The 23,184-nt window shown below is 44.8% G+C and overlaps 1 protein-coding gene across 2 annotated transcripts; it reads right to left on the bottom strand.

Moving 5' to 3' along the window:
* Window positions 1-4,622: 4,622 nt before the first annotated feature.
* Window positions 4,623-21,680, bottom strand: LOC130276971 (RNA-binding protein 4B-like). 2 transcript variants are annotated; one of them, XM_056527060.1, is made up of 3 exons: window positions 21,439-21,680; window positions 11,987-12,145; window positions 4,623-6,907 (listed from the first exon to the last, which is right to left on the bottom strand). In XM_056527060.1, the coding sequence occupies exon 3, from the start codon at window positions 6,862-6,864 to the stop codon at window positions 5,839-5,841; it is 1,026 nt and encodes a 341-aa protein (XP_056383035.1). In that variant the 5' UTR covers window positions 6,865-6,907; window positions 11,987-12,145; window positions 21,439-21,680; the 3' UTR covers window positions 4,623-5,838. The 2 variants fall into 2 exon arrangements, with proteins under 2 accessions (XP_056383035.1, XP_056383036.1); XM_056527061.1 differs by lacking the exon at window positions 11,987-12,145.
* Window positions 21,681-23,184: the final 1,504 nt, after the last annotated feature.

Consider the following 23,184-nt stretch of genomic DNA (forward strand, 5'->3'; position numbering starts at 1 on the left):
AGAAATTAGCTGTGTTTTTCTATTCCTGGATAACCCCTTTAACACGCCTAGTCAATTGGTTGTATATCTACACAGTCTGACACAGAGATACCAAACTAACATATAGATATCAATTCATTCATGAATTTCCAGGACTAATAACAGTAGAATGACACAAACACAAATCTGCTCTACTGGGTTCTAAGAAAAGATGTTCCAGAATTATTTTATGGAGAATGCATGTATTTACTACAAGAGACAAATCAGGAAATCCAACAGATGCTCGGTTATTTATGTTGCCGGTACTATTAAAGGCGACGTATCATGTGGACGTATCCAAATGATAGGGAATAAGTTTTAGAACGTAGGGGGTCCCTCCGCAATCTCCTGCACGGGTCCCCGACTCTCTTCGGGAACAGAGAGTGTCGACCTCCGCATGAAGCGGAAGTCAACACACCCTGTTCCCAAGGAAAGCCATGGTACTATGCAGGAGTTTGTTGGGGGGGCTTAGCAGTCGGACCCCCACGATCTAAAACTTAGAGTTTTGCTGCATGATAGTTCTCCTTTAATACCAACATGCAAGTAAAAAAAAACTAGTTATACCAAGGTAATTTGTTTTAAAATCATAAACATAGTATCATTTTGAGGCACTTCCCAGGCCTTATGGTGTGACTCTATGTAAAACTAATTTGAATCAAACATGTAAGTCTGCAGCAGAACGACTGATGTATGTGACATTTCACCTATTTACATTCATCACGATTCTAAGGGCAAGCCCAGTGAGCAACTCATGCAAAAAGATTTCTACATGCAAAATTGGATGGATCAATGTGCTCATTGAAGACTAAAGGCCCTAAAACACAGAGAAAAGTTGTTAGTTTTTCCTATAGCTAAGTTGTCAACAGAGTTGCCTGCAGCAGCTTACTCCTCCCCCATTACCAAACACATGCACTATCGGTCGAGCAGAGCATGCATTGGTACTAGGGTTGAAGAATAGCTGAAGACTGTATGAGTGTTTATCTGACACCTGTTAAAGGGTGTATGGGCACCTTAGAAAAGTTATTTACATATTGTTTGCTTAATTCAATATTTTATAATCCATTACTATGACCTACGGGGAGATCACATAACATTATGATTATAATTCATAGTGGATTATAGGTTAGAGGGCTTAAAGTACATCTTTTTCACAGTATAAAAGTATTCTCCTGCTATTAACTGAGGATCAGCGTACCCTGTTCAGTGCTTCAGTGCATCTATATTATAATGCTATTTTCATATAGTGTGCATTTCAGAAAAATTAGTAACAGTCTTTTTATTTCTAGCCAAAATGATCCACAATCTGCTGGACTTGTGGTGTTAGGAAAGATTTTCCAGCTATATCATTGAATCAGCCAGATAGAATAATAGAACTTGCTCTTTACAAAGAACAATTTTCACAATGATGAACCCAGCAGATTGCCTGGGGATGAGCTTTAGGTACCCCAAGCAATTGGCTGTGGGAACCAGGGGAAGTTGTAATATAGTAATACATGGTATTCATTCAAATTGAAGAGGCATTTATATGCCTTAAGTGGGCATTTGGAAAAAGATTGTCTGAAGGTGGGGACACCCAAGACCTAGGTCTGGCAAACCCCTACTCTGCCCTTCCTGCTGACAACACCTGCCATATCTGTATGGGGAGTTTAGTGAAATCGAGCATTCAGACGACTAGACATATGGCCAGGGTAAGTCAGACAAAGTCATTTAGTCCAACGGATTTTGACTCCATGCTTAGAATTAAAGGGGTACTCCTGTGCTTACACATCTTATCCCCTATCCAAAGGATAGAGGATAAGATGCCTGATCGAGGGAGTCCCGCAGCTGGGGACGCCCGCGATCATGCACGCGGCACCCCGTTTGTAATCATTCCTCGGAGCGTGTTCCCTCCGGGTCTGATTATGGTCGACCGCAGGGCCGGCGGTGTGTGACGTCACGCCCCCGTGTGACATCACGCTCCGCCCCTCAATGCAAGCCTACGTAGGCTTGCATTGAGGCGCTGAGCGTGACGTCACACGGGGGCGGAGGCAAGACGTCACACGCCGCCGGCCCTGCGGTCGACCATAATCAGACCCGGAGCGAACACGCTCCGTGGACTGATTACAAACGGGGTGCCGCGTGCATGATCGCGGGCGTCCCCAGCTGCGGGACTCCCGCGATCAGGCATCTTATCCCCTATCCTTTGGATAGGGGATAAGATGTGTAAGCACCGGAGTACCCCTTTAAGTGCAACTACTGTCAGATTTGCCAAACCCAAATCTAACGGATTGGCCATTAGCCATTTTTTATCTTAGTCTGAAAAGTCTCTGGACCATCTCATTCTAGACTTCTTCAGGGCATCGCAACGCTTTAAAAAAGCTGAACAAAATTTACAAGACTAAAGACTCTTTTACAAGGGCCGATTATTGGATAGTCAACTAGTGACATCATCATATGCAATCATATGCATCTTTTGTGTAGACATTTAAAACATTGTTATTGGTCACACACCTTCCTGTATAAATGAGCGATGTCTGGCTGACATTGAGGAAATTCATGGGACACACAAACTATCTAGCAATCATTTGTGTAGCTGTAATTGGGCCATGTAAAGGCTTGTTAAACAAGCACGGATCAATGAGATCAACACTTGTCACCGTGTAGCCCTAAGCCTGTGTTGGAGAGCCTTAACATGGATCGGTTGCTTAAAAAATAATTTGACATGTCCTGGAGATATCTCAAAAGTCGATCAGTCAACACTCTGGTTTATTTAGCAGATGCTGTAAGTTCTCTCCTGTCCCTTATTGATCTACTTGACCGGTTTAGTTCGATTTCGGGCTTGCGGGTCTACTGGGCTAAGTCCTCCCTAATGGCATTTTCATCTGGAGTTCCCCTCCCTTCCTATCTTCCGGCAGGGGTGCAATTGGTTTCCCATTTTAGATATTTAGGGGTAGAAGTGACTGTGTCCCTGGCAGACTCTCTCTCCCTGAACTTGGAGCCGCTTTTACGCTCCACTATGGAGAGGCTGTCTGCCTGGTCCTCCCTCTCTCTCTCTCTTTAGCTGGCAGGATCAATATTTTTAAAATGATTTATCTCCCTAAATTTCTTTATATTTTCCATTTAGCTCCCATGATCCCCCCCAGGAAATATTTTAGTACACTATGTGGTGCCCTGGGATCCTTCTACTGGCAGGGAAAACTTCCCAGACTTGGTCGGGCTCTCCTCCAGGCTCCTAAGCGACATGGCGACTTAGCTGCCCCTGATGTCTATAACTATTTTCTTGCCTCCCAACTGGTCTATGCAGCGTAGTGGATCGATCTGGATCTGTCCAACTCAGCGACGACCTTGGCTGGAGCAATTATGGATTCCTATGAAGCTCTTACTAACACACTCTACAGGTCTCACTCTTCATTTCCTATTCCCCTTTAAACTATAGCTAAAGTATGGTCCGTGGTGTCGAGAGAATTTCCGCAACCTCTGGTATCTCCTAGGGCACCCTTGTGGGGGAATGTACATTTACCTCACCTACACGGGTTACAGGAGGACAGTTTCTGGGGTTGTTATGGTGTCAAATTTGTGATCCACTTGCTTGGGGAGGATCACGTTTTCTTATCCTTCTCGGACATCAAGGAACATTATAGCATCCCTGGAAAAGCATTTTATAGGTATCTTCAGCTTAGGCATGTGGTTCAGGCGCAGTTTGGCTCCCTGACCTATACTCCTGTGTTTTCTGAGGTGGAGATTTTCCTGGGCACTATGGATCTTTCTAAACCCCTAACTCAGGCCTATGCTCTCCTCCAGACACATGGGCCTAGCCCTTTCTCACTAGCATTTCATAAATGGGTGACTGATATCCCGGATTTGTCTGAAAGTCAGTTGAAGGCTCTTATTATTCAACAGTAGTCAGTAGTAGAGGTATGCGGATCCAATCTAGATATATTTTGAAATTGTATTATACCCCTGCTAAGTTGAAACGCATTGGTGTTTCTCCGTCTGATCTGTGTTTCCGCTGTTCTTCCCAAATTGGTACCTTTTTGCATGCTGTGTGGGAGTGTCCTGACATTGCTCTCTTCTGCAGGGAGGCGATGGGGTTTTTGGCTGACAATCAAGACTTCCCTTTCTTACTCACCCCTGTGGTATGCCTACTGGAAGTCATTAATGAGGTGGTTTCTAGATGCCTACTGATTCGCTTCCTGCTGTTCTGTGCCCATAAAGTGGTAGTAATGACCAGGAAGGACACTTCCCCTTCCCCGCTGTCTCGTTGGTTGATTTTGGTTAATAAATATGTCCCGTTATACCAGGTTTTATATGTGAGTCGTAAGCGCCCTAAGAAATTTGACAAGGCATGGACTAGGGGGCTTCCGCTGGGTTTGTCGGCAGACCCCCTGGCTAGACTATCCCAATAGGTTTTCTAAAGGGGGGGGGGTTGGGGTTACCGAAATGTGCGCTTGAGTGTGTGTGTGTGTGTCTGGACGTGTGGGGCTTCCTCTGGTTGGGTGTCAGATGCGCCCTTCTGTTTTATTGGCGCACTTTTATGCATACTCTTTATTTCTGTCACTGTGCTGGAGCCAGTCTCTGAGACCTAAAGAGTCTATTGTATATGTTCTGTTCTATCTTTTTCCACCGTGGGTGGTGTTTGTTAATTAAATTGCTGAACTTAAATAAATACTTTAAAAATTTTTTTTTTGATCAGTCAGGGTTTGACCAACTCTAAAACAAGTGGGGAAAGAAGGGCGCACTTGACTGCTTCTCTCCCCGTTCTATATATGACAGAAATGGTCCCCACGGTCACATGGTTTAGATCCAGGAGAGAACATGCTTAGCGGCATTTTCCTAAACTCTATCTAGGAATTAGACTCTGACCAATCAAGATTTTTTTAATACATCTCTAAGACATATCAAAATTTTTTTTTTTGTTTTTTTTTATGACAGTGACCATTTAAGTGAATTAACAGCCAATTCATTAGACTTGGGTTCTGCGAATCTTATTGTACAGTCACTCAACTGTACTTAATACTTCTAGGCTTATACCATGAACTGGATAAATAAAAACCTCATCATTTTCACATCACATATTTATATTATGTGTTGGCCATTTGGCCAAATGCATTGTAAAGCCAGGCCTAAATTGCATTATATCATTCCATTCCTGTCATCTGCACAGAACTAGCAAACTAATCTGTCTTTACTCTCTGTATATGCAAGCCTCCTAGCTGTATCCAGGATGGATGTTCAAAATGTTTTTGTACATTCCTAGCGTCTTATATAAAAATAAGCCTAAATTTTATTATGTGCTAATTTTAGCTTCGTACAATCTGAAATAGTCTATGCTAAGTTATTATTTATGAGCAGCCTACCAGCATACTCTTTATATGGATCTCAGGTAGTCTAGCCCAGATGTAGTAAAATTCTTCCCAAATTAACATATGTTATTTAGCCCAGGTTAGTACCAAGCTTAGTAAATCATATATAATACCTATGTAGTATTTCCCATGTGCCATGGTGCCTAATCCTTTCTATGCTTGTTATATAAAGACACACAACATTATGTATACATACACACATTATATATATATATATATATATATATATATATATATCACTACCCTTTCATAATTATTTGTTAAAGATAAGTCCTTATTCTGGAGAAACGTGCTATAATTTTAATACCTAATAACCATTTTTTCCCATAAGCTGCATCCCTTTCTCGTGATTAGACAGAGGACTATATCGCAATAGTCAGGTAACTGTTATGTACTTCTCTCATCTCCCTTTGCAAACTCTGTAGAGGGTAAAGGAAGAAGCTGACTGGGAAAAGAGGTGACGGTGGATTGGTGAGGCTTAGTAAGTTTGGCTGTACTGGCCTGCATACCCGTTAGCATATTTCTCGTAGTACTCAGCGGGACTGTAACCTGCTGCTCCCAAGCTATACTGAGAGAATGCAGATGCATAGGCTTGGCTGTAACTCTGGCTGTAGGCTTGAGATGCACCATACGGATCTGCATATTGTGCCATGACTGCTGCCGCTGCTGCTGTTCTTCGCCCTACAGGACTTCTGTCCCTGTATGCTGCAGGAGCCAAGGCTGCATTAATGGATGGTGGTGCTGGAGGAGCAGCAGCTGCTACAGGGGTAGCGGGAAGAGTTGCAGCCGCCGCAGCCACCACAGCTGCTGGAGTGAGGGCTCTGTCATATGTAGCACGAGCACTAAGCCCACTTCTGTCATAGAAGTCATAAGCATACCTCTCATAGTATTCCCTCTCATACCATGAACGAGGCGGAAACGGTGAAAAAGGAGCTGGGGGTGGTATGCGTCCACGATGGAAATAATAAGCGGGGGGTGGTGGAGGAGGAGGTGGGGGAGGTGCCGTTGATGCTGCCACCACAGTTGCAGAAGATAGCTTGGAGTTCTTTGGAGCATTATTGCTCTTAGACAGGGTGACGAAGATCTTCTGGTCTTCTAGTGGAGTGTCATTAAGGTGCAAGATGGCATCCATGGCTTCCCTCTCTTTGGCCATGTGCACGAAGGCATAATTTTTCACAATGTCACACTCTACCACTTTGCCAAATTTTTCAAACAGCTCTTTTACTTGGGAGGTCGTCGCTCTGCTAGACACATTGCCCACATATATTTTGGTAGCATTACGTATCTTTGATGTAGCATATTCCACAGTTAGATGGGAACCATAAAATTCTTGTTTATGCAGCTCACCAATAGCACGATGGGCATCTTGCTCGCGTTCCATATGAACAAAGGCATAATTTTTGAGGATATCACACTCATTTACTTGGCCGTACCTCTCAAAGAGCTTCTTTAGTTCTTCAGGGGAAGCAGATGGTGATACACCACCTACAAAAATCTTCACCATGGCTTGGGGTTCTGTTCAGGTATCTACCAATACTTTTGCTCCCCTTTTAGTCAGAAACAAAGAAAACAAATACATAATGTTAAAAGACAAAAATGTTCTAGCTGGAAATAGGTTATCTGTATGCACATTGACCTTTTTATATTCTTTTAATTCAGTTTTATAATTTCAACTCAATTTCTCAACAATTGCAAGTGCTTAAACACTTCAGGTTTTGCAACCTATGGTACCAGAGATATGCTCAACTATTTGGCTGAACTTTTTCCCAATAGCTATGACAGTAAATTCATATGAAAACCCTAAAAACAAATAATAAAATGCACCAAAGCATAAGCACCAAACAAAGTAGCACCACTTCAAAAACAGCAGACTGCTAAGCTGCTTGTCTATATAAAGGATAGCCATGTAATGAAGCAAAGTTCAAAAAAGTGCAAAATGTGAGCTCCACATACTTCATGTCATGTCACTAAGAACAAGATACATACATAAATCCCTATGGATACAGATGAACAATAAGGAACAAGATTTAGCAGACTGACAATTGCAAAATGACTGTATATGATGTATATATACGTCTGATGAGCTTTTTACATAATATATATAGCATTCAGGACAGACAGCTCTGTTCACATTACATCTCAGCCTTCTGTCATACACTTGTGCGGGGAGTATTCCCTAATAAACACCTCCAACAAAAGCCTCTCGCGTGAGCTTACAGTGGCATACATCACCATCAGACAAAGTCAAAAAGCGCAAACCAGTTGAGTCACTGTATATAAAAGAGCCAACTCATAAGTTCTGAATATGCACTATGTGCAAGGGGAGGGTTGAGTTATCATTTATAGCATTTTTATTTTGGCAAATTTTTAAGCAGTTCTTGAGCACAACATTTCTTGCCCAAAATTTCTAAATTTATAAAAATGTTCAAGCTTCTTCATAAATCTTGCTCCGAAAATTCACCCCTTTACTTTTGGGTGTGTATAAACAGCGCCTTGTCAAAGGGGTGATAAATCTCACTAAAACATAAGCAAATTAGAAATGATGCCTCTTTGAGGTACACTATGGCAGACTGGGCAAAAAAAGAACCCTAGTGCAAATAAATGATAAATTCTGTGCAAAAAAAACAAACAAATCTAAGCTCGTTCTCCTCTTTATACACCAGATATAAGGAAAATCAACTTGATAAATCTCCCCCTAGGAGCATTTCCAGTGCATACACCAAGTGCAGACATGAGATATACAAAACAAATGTATGTGCTGCATTGCATTTTGGGAATTCCCTAAATCAAATAAAACTCTTCAGAAAAAAAACAATAAGCCAATGTAATAGTCCAGAATACAAATAAGCAGAGCTAGCTTTGTACAACAGTGACCAAGCAAGGTATGTTGGGGAACTTGAGCTCAGCTGTAAGTCTGGTCTATAATACATGACAGTACAGGATAAATAGGGCAAAGCAATTGGGCCTCTTTCACACTACAAAATCCTCTGTTTTTAAACATCCGTAGGAAGATCCGTGTGAAAATCAGCTGAAAACGGCAGTAACAAAACCCTATACGTCCGTTAGAAAATCCCATTATAGTCTATGGGATTTTCTAATATCCGTATGAATCTGTTATAGTCCGTTATCGATAACAGATGTTAGTTTGTTACAGAAGATAAGTTATGGAAGAAATAGCTCATGAACTATTTCTTCCGTAACTAACGTCCGTTATCTATAACGGACTATAACGGATTCATACGAATATTAGAAAATCCCATACACAATAAATGGATTTTCTAACGGACGTATAGGATTTTGTTACTGCCGTTTTCAGCTAATTTTCACACGGATCTTCCTACAGATGTTTAAAAACAGAGGATTTTGTAGTGTGAAAGAAGCCGTAGATGTCTTGGGATGGCATGATATAAAAAGAAGGCTACGAATCTGTTTGCTGATGTCTGTAAGATGCTTCTTGTACTATGGAGGACATTTCTATGAACACTACCCTGTTACAGGTCATATTAGACATCTTTTGGCATGTTCCGGAGCCATGTTAGATGTGCTTGTATTAATAAAGGGTCCACAACATTCACCTCTTCTGATTTCACTGTAATGGGTGATCATGCACATTCCTTCATTCTAGGGATCGGTAGGGGTTAGGCTCTGTTCACAACATGTTCAGCGTATGCGCTAAGAAAGCTCCTGGCACATATCCCGAACATAGCCATAGGCCCCATTTACGCGTATTTACTGTATAGAGGAGCAGAGCCAACAACCATAGGAAGCTCTGTGTGTTTTTTTTTTACATGGAAAACTGTAGGCAACATATCCTAAGATCACAGCTTTACTTTGGAGGCTAATATAGGGAAGTTCCCCAATGTAAACCTCTAATGGAAGGCTTGAAAGTAGTCTGAACAGAGCCATAGAGTGCACACACCCTCATCGTCTAACAGGTTCAAATGACATAACAGATATTTTAAGCTTAAAAAAAAAAAAAATAGAATGCTTTCACCCAGATGACTACAATTACAAATGTAAAAACCCTATTAGGTTATTTGAGGGAACAAGACTGCGGTCTCATTGCCAGGCACAGTGCCATACATGTTGTAGTGGCTATGCCTTGTACTGCAGCATAGTTCCATTCAAGTGAAGAAGCCTGAGCTGCAGTTTCAGTCATGGCCACTTGTACAGAGCTGTATCTGGTAATAAAGGCCACAGTGCTTTCCCGATTACCATGGCCACATCAGATGACCAATAGGACTGCCGGAATTTGTACCTTTACTAATCTGATAATGATGGCCTAACCTAAGGACATGTCATTAATATAAAAGCACCATCAATATGCAAGCGTTGTTGACTGATGGCCCTACAACAAAGAATATAGTAAGAAACATCTCTTGGAAAGAATATAGTAAGTAACAACTCTTGGAACTTGACCAGCCCTAATCCAGTAGTTGAAATATACATAGGCCTGGTTGTCCCATCACTTTGTGTAAAGTCAAATAAACACACTACAATTTTTATACAAACAGCTGATACAGTACTCGTAAAAATAATGAAAAGGGAAAATAATAAATTCAGGCACATGCGGACATTGTTTGGGTCACTGTGGGCTCCTCTGAGTATAAGGTTGACCGTTTCGCAGATGACCTGCTGTTGACCCTTACCAGTCCTCTAGTGTCTCTCCCTAACTTAAAGGGGTACTCCGCCCCTAGACATCTTATCCCCTATCCAAAGGATAAGGTATAAGATGTCAGATCGCCACGGTCCCGCTGCTGGGGAGCCCAGGGATCCCCGCTGCGGCACCGCGCTATCATTACTGCACAGAGCGAGTTCGCCCTGCACGTAATGACAGGCAATACAGGGGCTGGAGTATCGTTACGTCACGGCTCTGCCCCTCATGATGTCACAACACGCCCCCCCTCAATACATATCTATGGGAGGGGGCGTGGCGGTCATCATGCCCCCTGCCAAAGACTTGCATTAAGGGGACGGGCCGTGATGTCACGAGGGGTAGAGCCATGACTTCACGCTGCTCTGTCCCCTATATCGCCCGTCATTACGCACAGAGCGAACTCGCGGGACCACGGCGATCTGACATCTTATCCCCTATCCTTTGGATAGGGGATAAGATGTCTAGGGGCGGAGTACCCCTTTAACTCAATTGTTGGACAAGAGTGTTGGAGACTCCTCTACTGGCTTCTCATATCTTAGTGTGCACCTTACTACCCATCTTTCTTCTATTCACGCTGCAAATCACCAGCCTTTATGTAGCTCTATTAGGGAAGACCTGAAGAAATGGGACTTGCCACATATCTCCTGGCTAGGGAGAATGCACACTTTCAAAATGGTGGTTCTTTCCCATTTATTATATTTATTCCACTCTCTTCCCATCCCTGTCCCCAAGAGGGATTTCCAGTCTCTATGGAGAGAGGTTTTCGCCTTCATCTTGACCAATAAGCACCCTCTTAATAGGACTGTTACGCACTACCACAAGAGCGTGGGTGATCTTTCAGTTCCCCATTTTCTCAAATATTATTATGCAGCCATGAACTCAAAGGTGCCCCTAGGTGGGTGGGCCTGGAGGAGACTCTTCTTCCTTATTCTGCTCTTATGTGGTCCTCCTGCTTCCCTATTACCTTCCTCAGCCCAGATTATTCTCCATGCTCTGTCCCTTTGGCGGCTGGTCCACTTTAAATTACATTTTAAATATAGGTATCTCCTATTAACCCCCCCCCCCTTTCCTTTCTAATCCACTCTTTAAACCGGGTCTGGTTTCCTGGTCTTTTAGTTGATGGATGGAGACTATAATTACTAGACTCTCAGACTTATAAGTGGGGAAGAAACTGATCTCCCTGGATCTATTGCGTACTAGCCACTCCCTGCCAACAAGGGAGACTTATAGAGCACTCCAAATAATATCTTATTACTCTTCCCAGGGCCCCAAGGGTTTTGAGGTCTCCCCGACCTTCTTTGAAGCTTTTGTATTGCATAGCCCTGCTTTACTGGACTTGATTTCACACCTTTATGCACAAATGAATTCCAAGGACAAGAAATGAAAATTAATGGAAGCATGGGAGGATGACCTTCATACAAATCTATCTCCCTCTCAATACGGGACTGTTGCACAGCTATGGGTAGCTGGCAGGTCTCCCTAGTGGAGACGTCACTTAAGGTACTTCATAGAGTATATATGGTTCCCTCTAGACTATGCGTGTCTGGTGCAGTTGCCCAGTGGTGACAGGTCTGTGGGATCAGGTGTCGCATATTCTAGGTGAAATATGTGAGTGCCGTGTTCCTCCTTTTTTTGTCTTTTAAGCCATAAGCCTAGCAGAATGCCTTATCGAACATTATGCTTGGCACAGTATTAGTATTATATTATTAGTTATCTGTATGTATATAGCTGTGCAATGGAAGAAGCCCGCCTTAGTTTTGGCCCGAGTTATTGAGAGGGTTAACTTGATCCCTTAATGAATGAGAAGTTAACTGCAATCCAGGATGATTCTGTGGACCACTTTAATATTTTGTGGGGCCCTTGGATGTCGTCCTCCCATTGTCCTCCTCTACAGCATTGTATGTCTCTCTACTGATAAAGTGCTGGTGATTTTTTTAGTTATGGGTAGCCTTCGTCTTCTTTATGTTACCTTGTATTGCCGTGTCACTATACTGTTTCATCATTAGAACTACTTCATGCCTGTGTGTAATGGCCCACTTGGTGGGATGTCTTTACTGTTCTGTGTCCTCTTCTGTTTGATGTTTTATTACGGCCCGAAAGGGCATGGTTTGAATTGTTCTCTGATTTTCTGCAGAAACAATAAAAGCTTTACTGTTTGTTTATTAAAAATAATAAAAAGGAGTGTTAATAACCAATTCCCGCTGCTTCTGTGACAACTGTTTCCTGTTCTTCTACTGGTCCGCATGCACCCGTCTCCAGCACTATGGTGCCAATGTGCCATGTGACTGCTGTAGCCAATCACTAATAGCCTCCTGAAGCTTACGACCCTTATACACACTAAATATGATTTTCTTCTTAGTAAAATCACTCTTTGTCATTGCCACCTTCTAATATGCAATCATATTGTTAGGAAAATATTAAAAAAGCATTTTCTTAGCAAAATGATGACATATTAGGAAGTTGCAATAAAAAAAAAAGCCCAGTCAACAAAGACCATTGGAGGACCAGAGAAGTACTGGCACTGGAGCTTATAATTTCGTATGATTATCTGTTGTTCGTAAAACTTTTAGGGGGTTGGAAAACTGCTTTAACCCCTTAAGTGGCTGTGAGGAAAATTTTCATTTTTGCATCCTCATTTTCTCTTCTCCTCTTTTACGAGACATAACTATATTTTGCTACATACACTGCTCAAAAAAAATAAAGGGAACACTTAAACAACCTAATGTAACTCCAAGTCAATTACATTTCACATGCTGTTGTGCAAATGGAACAGAGAACAAGCAATTAGCAAGACACCCCCAATAAAGGAGTGGTTCTGCAGGTGGTGACCACAGACCCCTTCTCAGTTCCTATTCTTCCTGGATTATGTTTTGGTCACTTTTGAATGCTGGCGGTGCTTTCACTCTAGTGGTATCATGAGATGGAGTCTACAACCCACACAAGTGGCTCAGGTAGTGCAGCTCATACACGATGGCACTGTGGCAAGAAGGTTTGCTGTGTCTATCAGCGTCCAGAGCATGGAGCATGGAGGCGCTACCAGGAGACAGGCCAGTACATCAGGAGGCTGTAGTAGAGTAACAACCCAGCAGCAAGACCGCTACCTCCACCTCTGTGCAAGGAGGAGCACTGCCAGAGCCCTGCAAAATGACCTCCAGCAGGCCCCAAATGTGCATGTGTCCCCTCAAACGGTCAGAAACAGACTCCATGAGGGTGGTATAAGGGTCCAACATCCACAGGTGGGGGTTGCGCTTACAGCCCAACACCATGCAGGACGCTTGGCATTTGCCAGAGAACACCAGGATTGGCAAATTCGCCACTGGTGCCCTGTGCTCTTCACGGATGAAAGCAGGTTCACACTGAGTACATGTAACAGACATGGAGAACGTTCTGCTGCCTGCAACATCCTCCAGCATGACCAGTTTGGCAGTGGGTCAGTAATGGTGAGGTGGCATTTCTTTTGGGGGGGGGGGGGGCCGCATAGCCCTTCATGTGCTTGCCAGAGGTAGCCTGACTGCCTGACTGTTGCACCACAGACTGTCCAGGAGTTGGCAGATGCTTTAGTCCAGGCTGCAAGGACATCCCTCAGGAGACCATCAGCCACCTCATCAGGAGCATGCCCAGGCTTTGTAGGAAAGTCAAACGGGCATGTGGAGGGCACACACACTACTGAGAATCATTTTAACTTGTTTTAAGGACATTACATCAAAGTTGGGTCAGCCTGTAGTGTGGTTTTCCACTTTGATTTTGAGTGTGACTCCATATCCAGACCTCCATGGGTTGATAAATTTGATTTCCATTGATAATTTTTGTGTGATTTTGTTGTCAGCACATTCAACTATGTAAAAATGAAAGTACGTATTTTCCGGCGTATAATACGACTTTTTAACCCACTAAAATGTTTTGAAAAGTCGGGGGTCGTCTTATATGCCGGGTGCTGCAGTCGGCCGGGACGCCCGGGGGTATGGATTATCCATACCCCGGGCATCCCGGCCGAGATCAACTTCCCCCGTCACATTCAGGACATCCCTGTGTCCCGAAAGATCTTTTCGTGACACAAGGATGTCCCGGTTACCTTTCTGCGGCCCCGCGTTAACTTTAAAAACACAGGGGCCGACGTGAGGTAATGAACGCAGGGACATCACTGACGTCCCGTGCGTGCGCCCAAAGCAACAGCAGAGCAGAGCGGAGCAGTGAGGACGCGCAGGCAAGGTAAGTTACCGGCAAGTCATCTTTGGTGCAACGACCACCACTCCTCCGGTCCCGGGACCTACTCCTATGGCCTATAGGCCATAGCAGTAGATCGTGACCCCGGACCAGAGGAGCGGTGGATGGAGCACTGAAGTGGGGCAGTACACAGACATACAGCCTCCAGCCATACACTGTATATGGCTGAAGACTGTATGTCTGTGGGGTCCACTGCCTACATAATGTGGGGGAACTACAACCTAATGTGGGGGAAACTATACCACCGACCTAATGTGGGGGAACTATACTGCCGACCTAATGTGGGGGAACTATACTGCCAACCTAATGGGGGGAACTATACTGCCAACCTAATTCGGGGGAACTATACTGCCAACCTAATGTGGGGGAACTACACCCTCATGTGGGGGAAACTATACTGCTTACCTAATGTGGGGGAACAACAACCTAATGTAGGGGAACTATACTGCCAACCTAATGTGGGGGAACTATGCTGACTACCTAATATGGGGGGAACTATGATGACTACCTAATGTGGAGGGAACTATGCTGACAACCTAATGTGGGGGGAACTATGCTGACAACCTAATGTGGGGGAACAATGGTAAGGTACCGTACCACAGTAGTATACCTACTACGGCGAGTATATCCCAAACTCTATATTTTAACTGTAAAAGTTGGGGTCATCTTATACGCCGGAAAATACGGTATTTCATACGATTAGTTCATTCATTCAGATCTTGGATGTGTTATCTTAGTGTTCCTTTATTTTTTTGAGCAGTGTAGTTGATAAGGTAGAGAAAAGACAAACATTCATCAAGTTCAACCTATATCTCTACTTCCTCCTCGCCTATCCACAGGGCCATATGAGGGCTTACTTTTCCACAAGGTCAATTGTACTTTGCAATGACTTTCATTTTACTATAAAATGTATGAAGAAATACACATAAAAATATTATGAAATTGGGAAAAAAAAATTGCAAGTTTTAAGGGGTGCACTTTTAACAAAATAAGTATGCTTAAAATCACTCTATTCTGACCCTTATAATTTTTTATTTTTTTTTGTCTATGGGGCTGGTTTTTCACCATGATCTGTAGTTTTTATCTGTACCACTTGTAAGTGTGTGACATTTTTATCACTTTTTATTCCATTTTTGGAAGACATTTTATTGTTCACATGCAATTTAGCACGCAAAGAAACCATTTTTTTTATTTGAAAGACAGGAAAATAGATGTGATTTCAATATTTATTAGGGGAAGGGCTTTTTTAATAAATAAAAAAAATTAAAAATTTTTTACATTTTCTAATTTTTTTCATAAGCAATCATTAAATTGCTAATATTAAACAATGCTATGCAAGTGCATTGCTCCGTGAGATTGGTGCTCCGATTGTAGAGCCTGCCTGATGTAGACTCTAAGTGGTGATCGCCGACTAACCAGCATGAAGGCCACCGGCTGGTATTGTAACAGACTGGCCCCATGAAGCTACATGTGGTGGGGTACATCGGCTTGCTGACAGGGGCTGCTCCTGTCATGGCATTTAAGAGGTTAATTACCAACATCAGCACAATCGCTGATGCCCATAATTCACTTAGTGGAGGCTACTACTCAGAAACCGTCCCTCACTGTCTAGGAAATGAGCACCAAGTAGCAGGCGACCATGTTGTAAATGTACATAATGTGTTGCCTAGGGGTTAAAAAGGACCTGTCACCTCTCCTGGCTGGTCTTTTTATTTATTTACCCCTATTCAAGATGATTCACAGAAAAATTATAGCGGTACCCAATGTCAAATCAGAATTCACAGAAAGGGTATAACAATTTAAAACTTAACGTTTAATGTGCAGTGTAAAACCACAAGACCCCACTGACAATACAACAACAGATAAATGTCATATAAAACAATGACCCAGAGACCAAGAAAGCTCGTGTAGCAGTCCGAGCCCGTGTCAAGAATTGGCCAAAATAAAGAAGTCAGGGGATAGGGGTATGATGGAGATGTCCAGGGAGGGTAGGGATGGTAGCCCTAAAAAAACCCTAGCGGGGAGATGTAGTGCCGCTACCCCTGCTCGCTCAGGGAACTATGGGGGCACTCGTCCTTGAAAGGACGACCCCTGCTCCGTTCTACCCCTTTGTCAGCCCCTACACTTAAGAAAACAAAAAACCTGCCCAACGCGTTTCCCCCAAGTTGATGGGTTCGTCAGGGGCTAGAAGGCCCAATGTAGTCAATCTTATACAATAGAAATCAAGACAAATAAACCATATAGAATGATTAGAAGTCACGGCCAACAAAGTGCATCACAAAAAATATTGTGCACAAAACAAAATCAGTCCATCGCTATTACATCCACCGTTCATAGATAACCCATCATTATATAGTACATTGACTGGGAAAGCGATGTGCTAGAAACCCAGGGCAGAGCCCTGCTCCTGGGTATGGACTCACGGATACCACAGTGGTGGTCGGCCCCTGACGAACCCATCAATTTGGGGGAAACGCGTTGGGCAGGTTTTTTGTTTTCTTAAGTGTAGGGGCTGACAAAGGGGTAGAACGGAGCAGGGGTCGTCCTTTCAAGGACGAGTGCCCCAATAGTTCCCTGAGAGAGCAGGGGTAGCGGCACTACATCTCCCCGCTAGGGTTTTTTTAGGGCTACCATCCCTACCCTCCCTGGACATCTCCATCATACCCCTATCCCCTGACTTCTTTATTTTGGCCAATTCTTGACACGGGCTCGGACTGCTACACGAGCTTTCTTGGTCTCTGGGTCATTGTTTTATATGACATTTATCTGTTGTTGTATTGTCAGTGGGGTCTTGTGGTTTTACACTGCACATTAAACGTTAAGTTTTAAATTGTTATACCCCTTCTGTGAATTCTACCCCTATTCAAGGCAATAGGATACGGCGGTGTCTGTTGTGCAAAGGGTCCATCTTGCTTTGTTGTTTGGGCTGCCTGGATCCTGAACAGGAGGGAGCACAGCGGAAGTGTAAACGCACCCTTATATAGTACAATTTACAGCTGGGTTCACACTAGGGCTGGGCGGTATATCGGATCATACCGAATACCAAAATTTTTGTGCTGCACGATATTAATTTTTCCCATACCGCAATACAGGTTTGGCCCCTCCCCCTCAGGAATGAATGAATTATCAGCCTAGCCCTGCGCTGTCCCCATCGGGGAACTAATCATATGTGACCCGCGAGCGCTGTTCTGCACCTCCCCCTCCCCAATTATCAGCCCAGCGCTATTACTCCCATATGTCACCCGCAAGCGCTGCTCTTCTCGTCCTCCTGTTTGTTGCGGCCGCCGGCGCTGACACTCTATACCAGTGGTCTTCAACCTCCAGATGTTGCAAAACTACAACTCCCAGCATGCCCGGACAGCCGTTGGCTGTCCGGGCATGCTGGAAGTTGTAGTTTTGCAACATCTGGAGGTCCGCAGATTGCAAACCACTGCTCTATACTGTATCCCTATGCCCGGGCTGCAAAAGGTAAAAAAAATAAACTTTAACTCACCTTTCCCGTCGGTCCGGAGCAGCTTCTCAGGGAATGGAACGTCGGACAGCCGTCAGCCTATCACCAGCCGCAGCGATGTTCTGCCTCGGCCGGTGATAGGCTGAGCCCACTGTCATGTAAGAAGCCGACTCCTTACATGACAGTGGGCTCAGCCTATCACCGGCTGAGGCGGAACATCGCTGCGGCCGGTGATAGGCTGACAGCTGTCCGACATTCCCGTCCCCAGCGTAAGGCCGATGTCAGAACATGCGTTAGTTTTATTTTGTTTACCTTTTGCAGCCCGGGCATAGGGATACAGTATAGGGATACCGCTCAGTATAGAGTGTCAGCGCCGGCGGCCGCAATAAACAGGAGGACGAGGAGGGCAGCGATTGCGGGTGACGTGAGTAGTACCCCGATGGGGACAGTGCAGCGCTGGGCTAATAATTAATTTTGGGGGAGGGGGAGGGAATACCGTTATATACCGTGGAACAGCCATAAGTTACAAAAATACAGCGATACACATATTTGGTCATACCGCCCAGCCCTAGTTCACACAATGTAAAATCCAAAGCAAAATACAGCGGTAAATTAGGTATTAAAAGCAGCAGTATTTTTAATCCTACTAATGTGTTTCATTAAAGCCAATGAAAAAAGACTGTCACAGTTCCATGGACTTTAATTGAACACATTCTTAGATGAAAAAATACTGGCGCGTTTTATACCTATTTTACTGCAGTATTTTAATTTTCCACTGTGAGAACACAGCCTTAAAATTACTTTAAAGAGTCATTAAAGGTGTACTCCGCCCCTGGCATCTTATCCCCTATCCAAAGGATAGGGGATAAGATGTTAGATCGCCGCGGTCCCGCTGCTGGGGAGCCCTGGGATCGCCGCTGCGGCACCCCGCCATCATTACTGCACAGAGGGAGCTCGCTCTGTGCGTAATGACGGGCGATACAGGGGCCGGAGCAGCGTGACGTCATGGCTCCGCCCCTCATGACATCACGGCCCGTCCCCTTAATGCAAGTCTATGGCAGGGGGCGTGATGACCGCCACGCCCCCTCCCATAGACTTGTATTGACGGGTCCGCCCATGACGTCACGAGGGGCTGAGCCATGATGTAACGATGCTCCGGCCCCTGTATTGCCCGTCATTACGTGCAGAGCGATCTCGCTCTGCGCAGTAATGATAGCGGGGTGCTGCAGCAGCGGGACCCCGGCGATCTGACATCTTATCCCCTATCCTTTGGATAGGGGATAAGATGTCTAGGGGCGGAGTACCCCTTTAAGGGGAGAGGTATGGGTAACTATAAAGGGGAGAGGTATGGGTAACTTTAAAGGGGAGAGGTATGGGTAACTTTAAGGGGAGAGGTATAGGTAATTTTAAGGGGAGAGGTATGGGTAACTTTAAGGGGAGAGGTATGGGTAACTTTAAACGGGAGAGGTATGGGTAACTTTAAAGGGGAGAGGTATGGGTAACTTTAAGGGGAGAGGTATGGGTAACTTTAAGGGGAGAGGTATGGGTAACTATAAAGGGGAGAGGTATGGGTAACTTTAAGGGGAGAGGTATGGGTAACTTTAAGGGGAGAGGTATGGGTAACTATAAAGGGGAGAGGTATGGGTAACTTTAAGGGGAGAGGTATGGGTAACTATAAAGGGGAGAGGTATGGGTAACTATAAAGGGGAGAGGTATGGGTAACTTTAAGGGGAGAGGTATGGGTAACTTTAAGGGGAGAGGTATGGGTAACTATAAAGGGGAGAGGTATGGGTAACTTTAAGGGGAGAGGTATGGGTAACTTTAAGGGGAGAGGTATGGGTAACTATAAAGGGGAGAGGTATGGGTAACTTTAAGGGGAGAGGTATGGGTAACTTTAAGGGGAGAGGTATGGGTAACTTTAAGGGGAGAGGTATGGGTAACTTTAAGGGGAGAGGTATGGGTAACTATAAAGGGGAGCGGTATGGGTAACTATAAAGGGGAGAGGTATGGGTAACTTTAAGGGGAGAGGTATGGGTAACTTTAAGGGGAGAGGTATGGGTAACTTTAAGGGGAGAGGTATGGGTAACTTTAAGGGGAGAGGTATGGGTAACTTTAAGGGGAGAGGTATGGGTAACTATAAAGGGGAGCGGTATGGGTAACTATAAAGGGGAGAGGTATGGGTAACGTTAAGGGGAGCGGTATGGGTAACTATAAAGGGGAGAGGTATGGGTAACTATAAAGGGGAGAGGTATGGGTAACTATAAAGGGGAGAGGTATAGGTAACTATAAAGGGGAGAGGTATGGGTAACTATAAAGGGGAGAGGTATGGGTAACTATAAAGGGGAGAGGTATGGGTAACGTTAAGGGGAGCGGTATGGGTAACTATAAAGGGGAGAGGTATGGGTAACTATAAAGGGGAGAGGTATGGGTAACTATAAAGGGGAGAGGTATAGGTAACTATAAAGGGGAGAGGTATGGGTAACTATAAAGGGGAGAGGTATGGGTAACTATAAAGGGGAGAGGTATAGGTAACTATAAATGGGAGAGGTATGGGTAACTTTAAGGGGAGCGGTATGGGTAACTATAAAGGGGAGAGGTATGGGTAACTATAAAGGGGAGAGGTATGGGTAACTATAAAGGGGAGAGGTATAGGTAACTATAAAGGGGAGAGGTATGGGTAACTATAAAGGGGAGAGGTATGGGTAACTTTAAGGGGAGAGGTATGGGTAACTTTAGATGATTTCTAAGAGAAAATGTTCCACAAAGGTTATTCCCTGTGGAATACAAGTACTGTATGTGTAAAAACAGACAGGTCAGGAGGGTCTTTAAATCCCACAATCCAAAATCCATCTGTTGTCCCCGGTCAGGCCCCTGTCACATCCATCATAATGTTATGTACATTGATTATACAAAAATGTAAAGTTATCCTAAATCCAAAGGAAGGGGATGACTACCTGATGTGGTGGTACGACCGCTGGGACCCCTTAAAATTATGAGAATAAGGATCAATACAAGTGAATGCTTGGCCATCAGGGACCTCTGACCCCCCCCTGTGCGGGGGGGGGGGATCCCAGGGGTCGGAGCTCCTCCCATCACCAGCTTTTCCCATCTCAGGATAACTCCTCACACAGAAGAGATTTCCAAGCTTTCCCCTTCCAGGCAGTGTTGCCATGTTCCCCCTGGGAGTACTATTTCCTCTATCAATGGTCTCCAAACTGTGGTCCTCTGGATGTTGTTAAACTACAACTCCCAGTATGCCCTGAAGGATGTTGGCTGGTAAGGCATGCTGGGAGTTGTAGTTCGCAGTCTGGAGACCACTGCTGTATATGAAGCTTCTGACCTACTTTTACCTAACAATGTCCTCCTACAGCGGGGTCCACACCTTTACATCCACAACAATGGACAGTACCCAGGGCGGTGACATAAGCCTGCCTGACATGTGACTGGCACTATACCCTCTGGGGGCCTCCCCTCCCCCACTGCATACATGCGCCCACCCCCCATCTATCCCAGGTATCTCCCCGCCCTCCTTTGTTCTATCCGCCTAAGTTTCTTGTGGTATTGTGCAGCCCCGATCCCCCTCCTCTGCCCCTCCAGTCTGCCAGCTCCGCGCCTTCTTTGTGTCTTCTCCCTGTCATCCTGACCACAGCTCTGCTCGGCCCCAGTCCACACCTACATCCAGCCGTGCGCGGCTTCATGCTCTCTCCCCACTGCAGGGAACATGGCTTCCCCCTAGGATCACTCACCCGCTCCTCCGCTCCCCTTCCACTCAGCGATTCCACACAATCCGACACACAAAAGATGGCCGGGCAGCCTGGTCACACGCCGGCAACGCTGCATCTCCATGGCAACGCTGAGCCAATCACGGCCCGCCGGTACCCGGCTGATGGACGCCGCGCGACCTCATTGATTCTTCTCTCAGCGCGCGGCCTGGAGCCAAAACCGCACTCCTGGACCGGGTCACGTGACCGGGGGCCCCGGCGGGAAACACAACGCGGCTGCTTAGATATTTATCTGCTGTCTCTAGGGGAAGGGGGGCACGAATTATATCAAAGGGGTTATCTGGGGTTAGCAAAACAGATGCTTTCCTTAGCGCCACACCTGTGTACAGGTTGTGTGTGGTATTACAGCTCAGTTCCATTGAAGTGAATGGAGCCCAGTTGTAATGCCACACACAACCTGTGGGCAGGTGTGGCGCTGTTTTTGGAAGAAATTAGCTGCTTTACTATTTCTGGATAACTTCTATGGGTAGGGTCACACGTAACGGATCCAAAGCGTATTTTATGTTGCAGATCTGCCTGTGCCCGTACACTGATGGAGATTTATCAAAATCTGTGCAGAGGAAGAGTGGTGCAGTTGCCCGTAGCAACCAATCAGATTGCTTCTTTCATTTTCCACAGGCCTCTTTAGAGGCCTGTGGAAAATGAAAGAAGCAATCTGATTGGTTGCTATGGGCAACTGCACCACTCTTCCTCTGCACAGGTTTTGATAAATCTCCCCCACTGTGCGCACATGTGCTGTTTACTCACAGACATTATGGCCGCTCTCTGCCTAGTTCATGAGTATGACTGCCGGGATGTCTGTGAGTAAAATGCGCCTGAGGTTTACTACAATAGTATAATGTCATCTCAATTTAACACAAAATGTACGGCAAAACCAAAAAAGTATTATTTGTGGGCGGAAATGTACAGTACAGACCAAAAGTTTGGACACACCTTCTCATTCAGAGATTTTTTTATTACTTTTATGACTATGAAAATTGTAGATTCACATTGAAGGTATCAAAACTAGGAATTAACACGTGTGGAATTATAGACATAACAAAAAAGTGTGAAAATATGTCATATTCTAGGTTGTGGCACCTTTTGCCTTGATTACTGCTTTGCATACTCTTGGCATTCTCTTGTAGAGCTTCAAGAGGTAGTCACCTGAAATGGTTTTCACTTCACAGGTGTGCTGGTGTGGAGGAGGAGGTGTGATGGTGTGGGGGTGCTTTGCTGGTGACACTGTTGGGGATTTATTCAAAATTGAAGGCATTCTGAACCAGCTTGGCTACCACAGCATCTTGCAGCGGCATGCTATTCCATCCGATTTGCGTTTAGTTGGACCAGCATTTATTTTTCAACAGGACAATGACCCCAAACACACCTCCAGGCGGTGTAAGGGCTATTTGACTAAAAAGGAGAGTGATGGGGTGCTGCGCCAGATGACCTGGCCTCTTCAGTCACCAGACCTGAACCCAATCGAGATGGTTTGTGGACCGCAGAGTGAAGGCAAAAGGGCCAACAAGTGCTGAAGTTTTGATGCCTTCAGTGTGAATCTACAATTTTCATAGTCATGAAAATAAACAAAACTTTGAATGAGAAGGTGTGTCCGCGCTGCACGAGACATGGGGGGGGGGGGCCTGGAAAGAGATATGCCAGTTGCCCCCACCTGGGAAGGGGGGTGGGGTGGATTCCTTTTCCCTTCTAAAAAAGCTATCAAACTATAAA

Source organism: Hyla sarda, chromosome 6 (genome assembly GCF_029499605.1).
Source record: "Hyla sarda isolate aHylSar1 chromosome 6, aHylSar1.hap1, whole genome shotgun sequence".
Taxonomy (NCBI): Eukaryota; Metazoa; Chordata; class Amphibia; order Anura; family Hylidae; genus Hyla; species Hyla sarda.